The sequence below is a fragment of the Zea mays genome, chromosome 9 (genome assembly GCF_902167145.1).
Source record: "Zea mays cultivar B73 chromosome 9, Zm-B73-REFERENCE-NAM-5.0, whole genome shotgun sequence".
Lineage (NCBI taxonomy): Eukaryota > Viridiplantae > Streptophyta > Magnoliopsida > Poales > Poaceae > Zea > Zea mays.
This window is the reverse complement of record NC_050104.1, coordinates 128,633,038-128,649,226: the sequence shown is the minus strand read 5'-3', so window position 1 is coordinate 128,649,226 and position 16,189 is coordinate 128,633,038. Positions and strand designations below refer to the sequence as shown.

Here is a 16,189-nt window from a genome sequence, read left to right as displayed (position 1 = left end):
CCCACGTGAACGTTGCGTGACGTCGATTTTGAAAGGATCACAATTTCGATGTTGTATCGATCTCGCGTATTTATTTCGCGAAATGTTGAATCTTTTGTCTGTTTAAAATTCATGGATTAAGAGAATATGAATTTGGAATCTCGACCCACTCTTGTGATTCTTGTCCCAGACAAATTAAGTGGATCTCGACAACTAAAGTTTTTGGTGCAAAATAATTATGTCTCCTCTCGTCAGCTGAGAGATCACGTCCGAGGATTTATAATCATGTTTGGTTTCTAGCAAATTATCCTCGACAGGGAGATTAGGAGTCGAGTTACATATGAAATTATCTGATCTTAAATCATATCAAACACAATTTTTAAATAGCATGACCGATGTTGTGGAGCGATCCGATCGTATCTCACCCAGATCCAAACGTGCGGGTATAAATATCTAGTAAAAATTTTATTTGATTTTTTTGAACGTCTACCAAAATGAGCATCGTCTAAATACTGAAGTCAATCTCCTTTTGGTCCAATCCATTTATGCCTATGTTAAACCTTAATCCGAGCATCATATTTATCCATAAGTTATAACAAAAAAAATGGAAAATCCCATTTCTATTATCTATTCCATCGGCCTTATCCAGCTACCATCCATGGCCTATCCTCACGTACGTAGCTCCTGGAATTCTCAAGGAGCCACTGTTCACAGGTCTTGTCATTATTTAAAATTTAAGTGGACCAAAGTAATTAGAACTGAACCAAATAATTGCTAATCAGTTTGTGGCTCGGTTTCATAATCTGAAAAGCGAAATAGGGGTCCCAAATACATTTTGGGGTGGCTCATTTGAACTCTTCCCAAACCATAGAAACTGATACGTGCTTATGATTTTGTAAACAATGGGAGAAGAAATATCTGATTTCTTATCCTTCTCACCGCTCAACTCCTATCCCTTATCCTTCCACGATGTGCTCGTCGGCTGCCCTGCAGTTCCCCCATGGACGCCTCCTTTCTAATCTGTGTGCAGGGGTTTCCTTCCCATGGTCGCCCTCAACCCCATGGTCGACCTCGCCTAGCCCTTCCCCCATCTCCTCCCCAAGCTCGGCTCGGCATGGAGGCTGGCCACAGGACGCAGCACACCAACCTCACCGGCCATACCCTCTGCTTTTCCCCACTGTCCGCAGCCCCGGTGTCGTCGTCGTGATTAGACATGGTGATTCCTAACTCCTTTCTTTTTATTTCACTAATTTTCTAGTGCGAGCAGATTTTGTTAGCGTATGTTGATATGAGGTTATGTGTATTTGTGTGCAAGTGTGGCGAAAAGAAAGATTCTAGAGTTTGGTGGGAAAGGAAAGCTCTATCACGACGATCACCAGGTGTTTGATGAAATGAATAAATTGATGCTTGTTGTTATTGCGAAGTTTTGGGGCCAGATAAAATTGTTAGTCAGTCGTTTCCTTGTGCTTATCATTTGGTTCAAGATGTGTATTGCATAGGTGTGGATAGGTCAATGATTCCCTTGTGTTTAGCAAATCCTTTGTGTTGATTATCGTCGGATCCTTTGCTACTGTTTGGGTGATGAAGTAGAAGGTTTTAGCTCTGAACAATAATAAGGTGTTAGAATATTTGAAGTATTAAACACCTGAAAATTATAGAAACCAAATAGGAGCGAAATGGAATGCTTGCTGTTTGGGACTGTATGTCCAGTTTTAGTAAGCAGGTAGTTCAATAAAGTAAACCATGTTTTCTGTAGAAATGTTATATAGGAAAGTTGTAGATCACTTCTTTATCTTACTTGTGTAAAAATTTCATGACCATAGGACTAGTAGTTTAGGAGTTATGATTTTTCCAAGTCCAGTTTCAGAATCTGTCCAAATTCTGTACAGGTTTCGAAAATTGGATTATTTGGCTGAGTTAAACTGAGAATCAGTCATTAGTAATTATAGGAGAACTGTAGTACTTTCCTTAAGCTTTCCCACAAATTTTGGATCACCCTTTTTAGTGATCTATAAATTAAGTTACAGCTATTTGAGTTAGGATCTCTGAATCTGTCCAAATTTGGGCAGCAGAGCCTTTCCCCTGTCTTTTGACTTTGGTATGTATAGAATTGACCTGTGATGTTTATAAATGAATTGTAGACAATTCTACTAGCTTTCTAAAAAGTCTAGGATCACCTGATTTGGATACCTGAAACTCAAGTTATGAATTTTTGAAGTAAGTAGTCGAATTCTGTCCAAATCTGGACATAATTTATGTTTAGCGCCGTTTGACCTTTCTAAAGGTCGAATCTTGTTGTGATGGTAATACAAAAGTTATAGAGGACTTCATAATATTTCCAGAAAGTCCTAGTTTACTATTTTTGGATGGATATTTTGTGAGTTATGAGGTAAACAAATAGCTGCTGTTTTGCTGTCCAAAATCAGCAAGTATTATAATGATTACTTGGAGTTTCTTTTGTGTGGATACTTAGATTTGGTTAGTTCTTGTCTTGGTTAATGAAGTCTTGTAGTTGCATAGGGTTGTTCTTTTCTTTCTTAATGCTTGCCTTAGACTTTAGCATTTTAAGAAGGAAAATAAATACTTTGGTGAGTGCATTTGAATTAGTGACATTGATGCCTTGTCTTAGGAAGTATTGTCTTCTATGTAATCACGGGCATTAATAAGTCATGAATGGTTATTGTTTTCCATTTCGAGTATCTGGGATCAAGTAGCACCAATAAGTCTAATCCAAGTAAATTATGAAATCTATGTGATACTAGATGTGAATGAGGAGTTTAGGTTGAAATGCCAATTATGTGTAGAGTGGTAAGTTAGTATTTTGAATATTTTGCAGGGAAGTGGTGTCGAGGTTACTGTGATGATTTAGTTGTTTGAGTGAATATGTATGTGATGGATGCTTTGCCTACTAGCTCACAATTGTGATGTCTTAGCTATTGTATGATTCAAGTCATTTGGACATGGTGGTTTAGACAGTCAATAGATTGCTTCTATCCATATTTTATTCTAGATGTCTGTTAGTGAGGAACCTAAGGTTATTAGTTTTTCGATGAATTCTTAATCCTAGTAGAATATAGAACCCAAGTAAAACATGTTACTAGATGATTGGTTTAGGTCCATTTGACTTAAAGGTCATGTTTGTGTAAAGTCAAAAGCATCTAAGTAAAGTTGAAATGTCTTGCTTTAAGTGCTTAACCTACTTCGAGTAGCATTATCTAGCTCGTGCTATTCATACTCGTGCTCATTCATGTGCATCTTGCATATCACATAGGTACGTTCATTGATCACGTATTGTGGAGGACAACAACAACTGGAATAATCTCAAAGTGGGATTGATGAATGAACCCAAAGCTGAATGATCTGATCGTACTGGAATGGGAGGTGCTCGCCAAGCGAGTATCATCTAACAACACTGACTTAGTGTTTATCCCAGGCAAGCCCCGGTGCATTTGCTACCTCCTTGTTGTTATAAAACTTTTATCACTTATATGTTGCATTAGGTGATAGGAGTTGAGTGATGAAACAATTGATGCAATGCCATTCCTTGGAATTTGATTACTATTCCTTGATTCCTGTTTATAAAAGAGAACTAAAGATGCTTAGCCCTGCTTAGATAATTAAAAGTTGTTTCTTTTAAAAAGATGATGTGTTACACGGGATATGGGAAATTGTTGTGAAAAAGAAATTGGGATGGTGAATCCATATGGCCATGATGGATTCAACATCCAGAAAAAGTACCTCTGTCAGGTACCAAGGATTGGGAAATGGTTTAACTAAAATGAGACCAGACGTTGAGCAGGAAAGGTCGCCCGTCTGTGTCGATTAAGGACCGTTCCGATTGTTGGCCTGCTGATCTAGGACCCTTTAACTGGCCACATGCCTCATCATGGGTAAGCTTAGCCTCGGTCGGACCAATACCAGAACAGCTCGCACGCACTGGGAGTGGAGAGATGGCGAGAGTAGCTTGTACCCTCCGTGGCAAGAGACTGGAAGGTGGGGTGCTGTACTCTCGGAAACATGGCGGGCACCATGGCGAGAGTAACGTGTACCAACCAGGCCAACGGCTGGAAGGTGGGGTGATGTACTCTCGGAAACATGGCGGGCACCATGGCGAGAGTAACGTGTACCAACCAGGCCAATGGCTGGACGGTGGAGTACTGTGCTCTCGGGTCGCGTGAACCTGTTTTGGTCTTGAGAAACCCGTGGGCGAGTTGACATATGCAAGGGTTAAGTGCTACATATGTCGTGTGGTTGGAGATCCCCAGCTGGGTATTAATCGATTCGGATCGCCGTTACTTCTCGGATATGAAGACTGCATGGTTTATAGAAGCTGAGGTGTTTCTAAAGAGTCCATTTTATGCTTTAATATCTAGAAACCGGATTCCCAATTTCTAAGAAATCAATAAGCCAGCCTTACCTAACTAAAACCAGTTTTTTGTCCATGAATCGCACTACCCTTAGTTGGTTCGGTAAAAATTACAGTGATTGCCATTGATCTTAGGCCTATGCATAAGATCTCCTCGATGCTTACCCTGTACGATTTAAATGTTTAATTATTATTTAAAAAATTTGAATAAAAATATGAGTTTGATCTATATTTAAAATTGGTAGCAAAGAAAGTAAAGGGGATAATTGAATCAATTAATTTTAAAATAGATTAAGGGTAGACTTATCGTTATATGTATGAAAAAAAATAGAAATCAAGTTCCAAACACATACATCTATTTTTTTCCCACATAAGACTGCCTCCAACAAGGATCTGCATATGGTTCTGTCCTCTATATTTAGCGTCTTCACTCGTCCTGAAGGCGCCCAACAACGACCGCTATTTCATCTAGAGGGTGTCCTTTGGCCGCTACATTTAGCGTCTTCCTGTGCATCCGATATCACAGCGGCCACCGTTGCCGAGAAGGAACGTGCGCCAGATCACGAGGTGGAGGCCACACGCGCCAAATCACCGGAAGGAGAAGGAGGTCGTGCGGCCGCCGATGAGGAGAGCATACAACCAACGTGGAGCAGAGCGCCACCGCAAGAAGCAGGAGCACATGCGGCCACCGGCGAGAAGGAGACAACACAGTCATCGACATGGAGAAGAGTGTGCAGGTGCCAACGTGGAGGAGGAGCGCGCATGGCTGCCGGTGAGGAACCCAAGCGCGCGCAGCCACCAACGAGATGAAGCGGAGCGAGCAACAGATCACCAGCAGGATGAACATGCACACCATCTATAACGTTGGGGAATGAGAAACATCAGGATGAGCATGCACACCATCTGTAGCGTTGGGGAAGGAGAAAAGGGGAAAAAGGCATTTTCTCCTTTTTTTATTTCAGTTAGAAATACATTGAAAATAACTAGGTAGAAATTTGTGGTTAATAATATTAGTGAAAATATGGAAAATGGGATACAGAGGACGGAATTTAGAGAATATTGCTGGAGAAAGTCTAGATATAGAGGACGGAATTTTTTAGAGAGTGTTGTAGACAGAGAATATCTTTTAGAGGACAAAATTTAAAGTACGTTGCTGGAGACAGCCTAAATAAACCAGTTTCTTTGAAACTATGGTGCTTCCCAGCGGACCCTTGTTCACCTTCTCCACCATGCATCCCAAAAAATTAAGTGGCAACCTTGTTTAAATAAATTAAATTCTAGGTACTTGTTAATTGATGATGCGTGTTCTAGACGACTGCGGCCAAATCCAAAAGCTGGAATGAAGAAAACAAAACTAGAGGAATCTTCGAATCAGTTTGGTAGGCGGCCACCAGCTGATTCACGCATGCATTTTGGATCCAGTCCAGTACGTGCTTGTTGCACACATATATAACAGTGTTACACACGTATGTACACTACTGGCCTTAATATATCCTAGCAGCTAATAGCTAAATAAATACTCCTGAATATGTAGGATATGCATGATATATATGCACTCCTGCTACTATAGCAAATAAAGTAGCAATCGTATCAAGAGCAAGAAACAAACTTATTAGGGATGTCGGCGATTGAAGAGAAGAGAACGAAGCGCAAGCTAAGCATGGATCGATCTGGACGTATATGGAAGAGAAGTAGCCTGTAGAAAAGAGCGGATCAAATCAAACAAGGAGGTGATCATCGAAAGTTACCGGCTGGTGGTTGTGGGGAGCCGATGATGCTGCTGCAGCGCTGTTGCTGGTGTTGGAGGTCATGTCCATGGGCGCTCTGGCTCCTTCCTAGCTGTAGAAAATACTGCACAAGTACATGAACATGTGCCTATATGTAATTAACACCCACAAAATCGATTCAAGCAAAAGACCCATCACACAATCTCATAAACTAAACCAGGGTGACCGATGGATCAAACCTGTTGTGCAGTGGAAGCGCCGAACAGTAGCAAGGCGAAGGATCCTGTTGTGCACGCAGGAAAGACGAGACGAGGGAGAGGAAGAGAGATGACGAGTCCTTTAGTTGTATATATAGAGAAAAGAGAAGGCTGGGAGTGAGATGGTCTGCCGGATGGCGTGATGATGAGGGGGGGCCGCCTGGCGCACACACACCGTGGGCTGGACGATGGACGGAGAGCCCGCTAGCGGACGGCGAGGCGAGGTAGTAGAAACGGAACCGATTTCACGTGAAAGGAAGCACGCGGCGCGGCTGCTACTGCTAGACAATGGCGCATGCAGTGCAGGCACGCATGAGAGCCAGCCATCGTCGACGCATGCGTGCCGAGACGAGATGCCTTGCGGGTCTTCTCTTCCGTTCATACTACGTAACAGAAACGGCGGAGGGAGACGATCAAGACAACCTCTTGACGGTGCAGATCTCGCACTCCTCTTGCAGTCCATGACACAAATACCCTCCTTTGATTAACTAGGGTAATAAACTGTAATATTACTTAGATCCTATTGTTTGGAAGTGTAGTATTTTTGTATTTTTGAAACAATATTATGGTATTGAAAGTCAAAAGATGTTAAGTTTGGTTGATGAAGATAAAACACAGTTTTTAATACCATGGTTTACTTAAAACCTCGATGGTATTTTTGGAGTTTTCGAAAATCCACTTAGGACCTTAGTTTTCATGTCTTCTCTCTACATATACTTTGTTTTTTCAATATGACCAAACAGATCTCGGTATTGAGCAATATTATGGTTTTATTGTGGTAAGTAATATCGTAGTATTTGTGTCATTACAAATTGTAAATTATGGTATCTCAAAACTACATTATTTTAAAACTGCATTACCATATAAATTGTTAACTTTGAAACAACTCAGTTTTTATAAACCAGTTTCTTAAACCAAACATGCCCTTATTTACCATCTTTTAAAAAAAAATGGCAAATGTGTTAAGATAATCGTAAAAGTGATTTTTTGGAGAGTTGACATCCGTAATGATGGCAAATAGTTAAATTTCCCCAAAACAAAGCAAGGGATGAGGAGGAACTGGAATTTGGAATGTGGCGGGCGGTATGACAACTTTACCCCTGTGTTTTCAAACTCTTCACCACATCTTCGTATAACTAAAGCATCATGTCACACTTTTATAAGTCATAACAAATGGGATACAAATGGAATCTGTGGGTAGTAAAATCATACCACAGCTACTGCAGTAAACCGAACACAGGTCTGAGCTGGTCAAACCTACCTGGCCGTGGACGTGGAAATCTGTGGGTAGTGAATGGAATCAGAATCCAAGCCACCGGTCCTTGAGCTAAGCTGTTTAGTTATTAGCAGAGAATAGTACAATAGCATCTTGAACATGACTGAGACCATGGTCACATCATAGCAATCCGATTCATACGCACTGCTGTCACTAAATTGTGCAGCTTCATAGGCATAGCTACTGTTACACAGTGCGCCATAAACGCACCTTGTTGATCTACCTGGTACAACTACAGATCCAGTGAACATCCAGTTTCATAATTTCACCAGAACACACTTCAAAAACCCCCCAAATGCACCTCCTGGCGATTTTATCAGCAATCAGTCTTCAGGTCCTCAGGCCACAGATATCTGTGGAACTACTGACTCGCCTTTGACCTGCCACCACTGTTGCTCGCGGCATTCTCTTCCTGCACAAGGTCACTGGAGATAAGAAAGTCGTGTTGATAAACCCTTATTATCGTGCATAGCCAGTTTTATTAGCGCACAGTTGTTGAGTCTCAAGAATAAACCAGATCAGTTAGGGGCCTAGGGTCTGTGCAAAGTATCCACGTTCTGGTGTAGATTGAGCATCTGATATGTCATGTATATTCTGTACTTCATCAGGTAGGCTGGTCAAAGATAGATGGATTGTTTATGAAACTATACAAGACAGAGCATGGGTACAAGACAATGTGCAAACCGAACAATTCACGACAACGCTATCAGTTTCACCAAAAAATGCTGATGGTGCTGTACCAAAATAATTCACATTAAAGGAGAGAAGCGATTTGGAGGTAAGCAGAAACTTGCACCGCATTACAATCAAAGCATAATAATTGGTACCCCCCACATGTTGTTTTTGGAAGGTTGTGAATTCTATGTTTTAAGTCGTTAGTTCCATCAGTCATTATGCTCATGATGGTTCTGCTGAGGCCAGTCCATTAGCTGAAACCAAACATCCTATGTTGTCAGGCCTCAGGCGTCATATTGAATTCGGACCATTGCTCTAAAAATGGGATACAAATGCATGCCTTGCCTTCATAACAATATTTGGTCTGAAGTGGGATGAGTTGACATGGTAAGAAGTGTCACTCTCACGAAATAAGGGAAACCACAGAATGCATAGTAGTTTACTTAAAACATAAGGCATTTGGAAGCAATTGAGGTGAGATACAGGTTTTGGGCGTACCTCATTCTCATTCAATGTCTGCTCGAGCTCAAGTTTGTGGGCTGACATTCGGGCAATCTCAGAGATAGCTGCATCACGGACCTGCACATCATCACCAGCAAGTTCCTCGTATGCAGCCTCAAACGCCTCCTGCCAGAACCGTGGAAGCCGTACCTCATCACTGGTCCGTGTGTACATGTCCCACATTCGTCCCACTAATTTCTCCCTCTCCTCCATCTCCTGGTCATATTGTAAGACAAGCATAAGCATCCACGCATAGAAATACAGCACTGAAGTATTCCTTTTCGTGCTTTATGCTAGACAAGACAATAGTGAATCAGGTAACCAACCATTCAACCATTTTAACAATTTTGAAACGTGGTACTGGACTAGTGAATTGAATTCAGACCAAATACGAAATCTGAATATGGTAGGCTAGGTGTTTTGCCCGCAGTACAATATGACCAGTAAATCTAAGGTGTTATTTTGGTTCACATAATTGTAACATAATGGGTAACACACAACGTTAAACCATATTTGTTTAAGTCTAACCGTAATCAGATACCACACTGAAAATGAATACCGGCTTATTCAAACTTATTACCGCTGTCACTCGAGCGTGAATCATTACCATTTACGTTACAATTCGTGAACCAAACGGCACCTAATACTCGGTACTGTACATCGTTTTGTGTGTGTTTTCTCACGGATGGTCCGATAAGCAAACTCACCAAGGCCAAGCGATTGCAAAATTCTCCACACATCGATCTGAAACTACCTAACCACAGGCTAAACCAATTATTCAGTTTCACCCGACCTTGTTGGAACCAACCGTCGAAGATCGACGGCGGCGAGTCCGCGACGCCGGCCGGTGGTGACCGCGGACGCTGGAAACTCAGGAACGAGAGTATAGAGAAGACACGAGAAATTTCTCTGCAAATGCGTGCAATCAGCACCAATGCAATCCTTGTTCCTTTTATAGAGGGATTCCCCCGTGTTCCCCACCGCAACAGATCGCTGCACGGTGCGCCGTTATTTCCGGAACGCCCAGTGCGACATGCACGGCAAATCTGCTGCGGTGGTTCTTTCCTGACAAAATGCGGTCACGGCGTGAGATTGGGCAGTCTCCAGCTCACCCGCGATTCTACGCAAAAATTGCATGATTTGTTACTAAAACAAACTACCTACATGCATCTAAATGAGATACGTGTTCATTTGACACGATTACAAAGAGATCAATGCAACATTTCACCCCCTTAATCTGTCAAATGTTAACCACCCCTAGCTGCCTCCGCATCTCTGCAAAGCGAATCCTTGCAAGTGGTTTTGTCAGTATGTCGGCGAGCTGATCTTCAGTGCTTACATGCTGCACCTCCAGCACCCCATCAGCCACACATTCCCTGATGTAGTGGTACCTGGTATCTATGTGCTTCGATCTCTCATGAAACACTGGATTCTTACTCAGCTCCTCGGCAGACCTGTTGTCGATGAACAGCTTGAACTTCTTCACGTCACTACAGGTTAGGTCTGCCACCAATCTGCTAAGCCACACTCCCTGACAGGCTCCTGTAGCTGCAGCTATGTACTCAGATTCACAGGATGATAAAGACACCACCTTTTGCTTCTGTGAACTCCAAGAAACTGCATTGCCACCATAGAAGAACAACACCCCTGATGTACTCTTCCTCTTCTCCAGATCACCTGCGTGATCACTGTCAGTGAACCCAACCAAGTCTGAAAGTGCTCCTTTGACATACTTGCAACCAAGCTTGGTGGTACCTGCAACATATCTAATGATTCTCTTCATTGCCCCCCAATGTTCTGAGTTCGGTGTCTCCATGAATCTGCTAATCATGCCCACAGAATAAGCTAGATCAGGCCTTGAGTTCACCAGATATCTCAAACTCCCAACTAGGCTCCTGTACTTTGTTGCATTAGCTACCAGCTCTGGCTTGCCCGGCAACAGCTTGATATGCTGTTCCATTGGTGTGTCAGCAGGGTTACAACCTTTCATTCCTGAGATCTCAACAATCTTTTCAGCATAAGCACTCTGACACACAGTGATTTCTCCTGGCTTCTGCTTCACCTCTAGACCCAAATAGTAGGTCAACAGCCCAAGGTCACTCATATCGAAACTTTTCTTCATCTGCTGCTTAAATACAACAATGTTCTTGCTGTCTGGCCCACAGATGATCAGGTCATCAACATAGACTCCAACTAGGATCAGAGAGTTGCCTGTACCTCTTCTGTACACAGCATGCTCTTCAACACTCCTATTGAAACCCAAAAACTTCAACTCTTGATCAAGTCTTGCATTCCAGGCTCGGGGGGCCTGTTTGAGGCCATACAATGCTTTCTTGAGTCTCAGAACCTTCCCTGAATGTTTGGGATCAGAGAATCCAGGCGGTGGGTGAACATACACCTCTTCTTCCAGATTGCCATTCAAGAAAGCCGACTTTACATCCATATGATGCACCTGCCATTCACCCTGTGCTGCAAGAGCCAACAACAGCCTAACTGTTTCCATCCTTGCAACTGGAGCAAACACCTCATCATAGTCAACTCCCTGAACTTGAGCATATCCTTTCACCACCAATCTAGCTTTGTGTTTGACAATCTTGCCAGATGGATCTTTCTTCACCTTAAACACCCATTTAAGGCCTATAGCCTTATGCTCCTTGGGCAAATCAGCATAAGCCCAAGTCTTGTTCTGTTCTATAGACTTCAGTTCAGCTATCATTGCATCCCTCCAACAACCTTCTTCAAGAGCTGCTTCAACACTAGCAGGTTCATCTGCTGCCAGTAAACACATACCACTATACTCATAGTCCTGCACTTCATCAGTTGTATCCAACAGTTCTGACATTAGCCTGTATCTATGTGGCCCTTGATCAGAAAAAGCTGAATCCTGGCTCGGTGGTGTGACAAAAACATGCCCTTGTGCAACACTCGACTGTGGTGTGACAGGTGTGCCAGGTGCAGCTTGATCATAATCAGCAGCACCCCCTTGATCTTCTGAAACTGCATCTTCAGCTGACTGTTCTGTGGGTTCAGGATCTCCTATTGTAGGGTTACTGTCAGAATCTTCATAATGAACAATAAACTCTCCTGACAGCTGATCTGTGTTGCCTGCTGCATTGGCCCAGTCCCATGACACATTTTCATCAAATATGGCATCTCTCCCAACCACTAGCTTGCCAGTAGCAGGATTAAAAAATCTATAGCCCTTGGTTCCACTTTCATAGCCGATGAAAATCATCTTGGCTGATCTGTCAGATAGCTTTGTCAGACCAGGTCCAACCAACTTCACATATGCAACACACCCAAAAATCCTCATGTGCTTCACGTTGGGTTTTCTTCCATGCCAAGCTTCATATGGGGTCATGTTGTTCAGGCTCTTTGTAGGGTACCTGTTCAACACATACACTGCAGTACATATAGCTTCGCCCCAGAAATCAGAAGGTAGTGCCATTGTCTTCAATAAGCATCTGGCCATCTCAACTACACTCTGATTTCTCCTTTCTACCACCCCATTCTGTTGGGGAGTATAGGGAGTAGTAGTGTAATGCTTTATCCCACCTTCACTGCAGAAAATTGAGAATAGATTGGAATTGAACTCTCCCCCCCCCGATCTGTTCTCAATGCCTTCAACTTGCCATCACATTCAACCTCAGCCCTGTTCTTTATTTTCTTAAAATATTCCAGAGCCTGATCCTTGCTCTTCAGCAATTCCACCCACATATATCTGCTGTGATCATCAACTACCAGCAAAAAATAGGATGCTCCCCCCAGAGACTTTGGAGAGATATGCCCACACAAATCTGCATGCACAAGTTCTAAGCCCTTTTCTGCCCTATAGCTGGACATTTTTGGAAATGGAGATCTGTGTAGCTTCCCAAGAGCACACCCATCACACACTTTCTCTACCCTTGTTACTGTTGGCAAACCAGTGACCATGTTTTTGGATTTTAGATCACTCAGGGCTTTGAAATGCAAATGCCCAAATCTAGCATGCCACCTCCAGGAAACATCATCAACTTGAGCTTGCAGACAAACTGGTGAGTCTAACCCAAACTTAGCTAGGTACAATCTGTTCCCAACTCTAGGTGCAGAGAATAGCAGTGTTTTCTCCTGATCATACACACACAATCTCCCATTCTCCCCAACATATTTGAACCCCTTTTCTTCCAGCTGTCCCAAACTAACAATGTTACTTTTCAGTTCAGGGATGAAATACACATCAGTGAGGACCTTGTGACCCTTTTGGCGATCTTGAATCACCACTGAACCCATGCCCTGGATTCTAACCTTAGAGCCATCCCCAAACCTTACTGAGCCTTTAACACTCTCATTCAGCTGTGACAGTACTGATCTGTTCCCTGTCATATGATTACTAGCGCCGGTATCCAAAACCCACACGCCATCAGGAACAAGCACAGGTGTTACCTTCTCAGTGAGATGAACCTGGGACGGCTCCTGTTCGATGTCGCATGTTGCCACCATCAAAGCGCCAGAGTGGTCACCGCCGCCGATGACCACGTTCGCCTCCGGCTGCGCCACCTCCTTCTTCTCCTTCTTCGGGCGTTTGCAGTCCTCCGCCCAGTGACCGTAGATGCCACAATTTCGGCATCGGCCTTTCCTTCTTGGCGTCCCCATGGATGTCAGTCTTATCTGACCCGAGGCGCCGCCGTCAGAGCGCGCTATTGCCTTGCCCTTGGAGGAGACACCGCCGCCACCGCTTCCTCCAGCCTTGTTGCCGGGGTGAAAACGATGCTTGTGCTTCTCCAGCCAAACTTCCTCGGCCAGCAGCAGCCGCCCTGCCTTGTCCACGATCTGATCGATCTTGTCATCAAAACGCTCTTCCACCGCCCTCAACCGACCGACCAGCTCTTCAACTGTCAGGGTCTTGAGGTCGACGAACATCTCGATGGACACCACAATCTGTGAGAACCGTGATGGCGCCACGCGCAGAAACTTCTTCACGACCCGGAAATCGTCGATCGTCTCGCCCAAAATCTTGAGATTTCCAACCAGATTGGTAATTCTCATGCCGAAATCGTCGACAGACTCTCCCTCCTTGAACTGAATGTTCTCAAAATCTTTCAGGAGTCTTTGGGCATTAACCTCCTTGACGCGATCCGCGCCCACACGCATCGTCTTCACAGCTTCCCATGCCTCTTTCACCGTGTTCTTCCTCCCCAACGTCTGCCACATCTCCTTCGGGACCGAGCGCAGGAGCACACTCATGGCCTGTCGATCTTGTGCCCGCTTCGGCTTGTCACCTGGGGTGATCACTTCCCAGATTTCAAGCGCTTCGTAATTGCACTGCATCAACATGGCCCACTCGGTGTAGTTGTCGCTCGTGAGCATCGGCCACATGATGGAACTCTCCTTCACGGTAGACTTGGTGGATGTGTCGCCCATGGCGGCCGACGGTGATTTGGCGGCGAAGCTTGGGATCTCTTCCTCGGTTCACTGTCTCTCTCGATGGACCACTGGATCCACCGTATACCTCTCCCCTCGGCTTTGATACCACGTGTTGGAACCAACCGTCGAAGATCGACGGCGGCGAGTCCGCGACGCCGGCCGGTGGTGACCGCGGACGCTGGAAACTCAGGAACGAGAGTATAGAGAAGACACGAGAAATTTCTCTGCAAATGCGTGCAATCAGCACCAATGCAATCCTTGTTCCTTTTATAGAGGGATTCCCCCGTGTTCCCCACCGCAACAGATCGCTGCACGGTGCGCCGTTATTTCCGGAACGCCCAGTGCGACATGCACAGCAAATCTGCTGCGGTGGTTCTTTCCTGACAAAATGCGGTCACTGCGTGAGATTGGGCAGTCTCCAGCTCACCCGCGATTCTACGCAAAAATTGCATGATTTGTTACTAAAACAAACTACCTACATGCATCTAAATGAGATACGTGTTCATTTGACACGATTACAAAGAGATCAATGCAACAGACCTTTTCCCCCATATCTGTTGGGTAACCCTGACCCTGAGGAAGGACGAAAAGGCTGATTTTTTCACACAAACTCCAGCCTATAGGAGAGTAGTGTGTTTGATTCAGCTTCCTGAATCAGATTTCCTGCCGAAAATCTGAAATCTCAACCAAACAAGTACAACAACATAATTAATTCCTAAAAAACTATAGATTCTTCTATTTCAAAGTTCAATTCAGAATCAACTCATACCATCCAGATTCATGACATCCATGTTATAAATTATCATACTTTATAGAGTCTATAGTTGATAGCTAAACAAATTTTAGTTTTTTCAGCTCACAGCAGCTTTCTCGAATCAGATTTTTAGGAATCTACAACTCAACCAAGCCCGTCACACAAATAGTTGTCAAACAGAAGAAGAAGAAAACAGGCAGGGATATCTCCCGAGGCCCGAGGGAAGCGGTCAGGCAAAGGTACAAGTCAGTATGCGTACAAGGGAATCGAGGTCGTCGGCGAGCGGGACGTCCAGGTCCCCGTAGACGGAGGCGAGGTCACCCGAGGAGGACCAGCGGAGTGAGACGGAGGCGGCGGACATGGACCAGAGCGCGAGGAGCGCGATGGCGGCCAAGGCCCAGACCTTGTACCGCCCCTTCCCGAGGAGCGCCGCCTCCGTGCCGCCCACCGCGGAAACGGGAATGGTGATCTTGGTCGCCGGCATCGGCATCGGCATCGGCACCGGGGGCGCGGCGCTGTCGGCTGGCACGGCCTTCATCCCAGCGTCGGTGGTGGCGGGGTGGGGAGCGGGACTGCAGGTGAGAGAGGATCCGTGGGCGTGGTGAGCTGCCTTTTTGTAATTAGCAGCTGCACTTAGTGAGGTTGGCACCGTGGGCCCCGCCTAGTTCCGGTGGCATACCACCAGCTCACCACGAGCAGCAGCGCTGCGCCTGCACTCGTGAGTGGAAACCCAACGACATCGGTTAGACTCTGAACTGTTGTAATACTCAGCGGTAATGAGATAGAGAGAAGGGAGAAAGTGAAGTAACGGTTGTCCACTTTATTGCAGATATGATCTCTTATATACAATGGATGTAGTGTCTCCCAAGGGACATGTCTTTTGTGAGAAAACTGTCAGAGAGGATTGATCACTTTGTACATAATATTTTGTAACACTCCCCTTGATCAATCCAAGTCTATTTGATCATCTGTAAGTTGTCTTCCAATATATCCATCTCCTCAAAAATCCTGTGGGAAAAATAAGGAGTACACAATATCTTTTGGATAATGGGAGAATCTCACTTGAAATCCAAAAGAAAAATATGCTTGTAATCATCATGCATAAAAACCACTGTGGGGAAAAATCAATGATGAAGCATATAGCTTAGTTGATATTACCTCGTTAAATACTTTGGATGAGAAAACCTTAACAAGGCAAAACTCATACAAAGAAAAGAGTGTAATATGATGGATCAAAATAGGTCAAATATC

At 44.3% G+C, this 16,189-nt stretch overlaps 1 protein-coding gene and 1 pseudogene across 4 annotated transcripts; one reads left to right on the top strand and one right to left on the bottom strand.

Annotated features, from left to right (window-relative positions):
• The first annotated feature begins 895 nt into the window (after positions 1-895).
• On the top strand, positions 896-3,563 carry LOC100382703 (uncharacterized; annotated as a pseudogene). Of its 2 annotated transcripts, NR_169030.1 has the most exons (3): positions 896-1,195; positions 1,295-1,358; positions 3,251-3,563. The product of NR_169030.1 is annotated as an uncharacterized protein, transcript variant 2 (transcript). The 2 variants fall into 2 exon arrangements; NR_169029.1 differs by lacking the exon at positions 1,295-1,358 and having other exon boundaries at positions 935-1,195; positions 3,251-3,513.
• A 4,069-nt stretch (positions 3,564-7,632) lies between these two features.
• LOC100275113 (uncharacterized) lies at positions 7,633-15,902 on the bottom strand. Of its 2 annotated transcripts, XM_035962166.1 has the most exons (4): positions 15,198-15,902; positions 8,932-8,997; positions 8,779-8,859; positions 7,633-8,017 (listed from the first exon to the last, which is right to left on the bottom strand). In XM_035962166.1, exons 1-4 carry the CDS (start codon positions 15,474-15,476, stop codon positions 7,967-7,969), a joined length of 477 nt encoding a protein of 158 aa, XP_035818059.1. In that variant the 5' UTR covers positions 15,477-15,902; the 3' UTR covers positions 7,633-7,966. The 2 variants fall into 2 exon arrangements, with proteins under 2 accessions (XP_035818059.1, NP_001144135.1); NM_001150663.2 differs by having other exon boundaries at positions 7,652-8,017; positions 8,779-8,997; positions 15,198-15,575.
• Positions 15,903-16,189: the final 287 nt, after the last annotated feature.

Coding starts and splice junctions, on each gene's coding strand:
- LOC100275113 (NM_001150663.2), bottom strand. CDS start 15,476: ATGAAGGCCGTGCCAGCCGACAGCGCCGCGCCCCCGGTGCCGATGCCG. Junction 8,998..15,197: donor CCGACGACCTCGATTCCCTT/GTACGCATACTG, acceptor CAATATGACCAG/GAGATGGAGGAGAGGGAGAA. Junction 8,018..8,778: donor AGACATTGAATGAGAATGAG/GTACGCCCAAAA, acceptor GACCTTGTGCAG/GAAGAGAATGCCGCGAGCAA.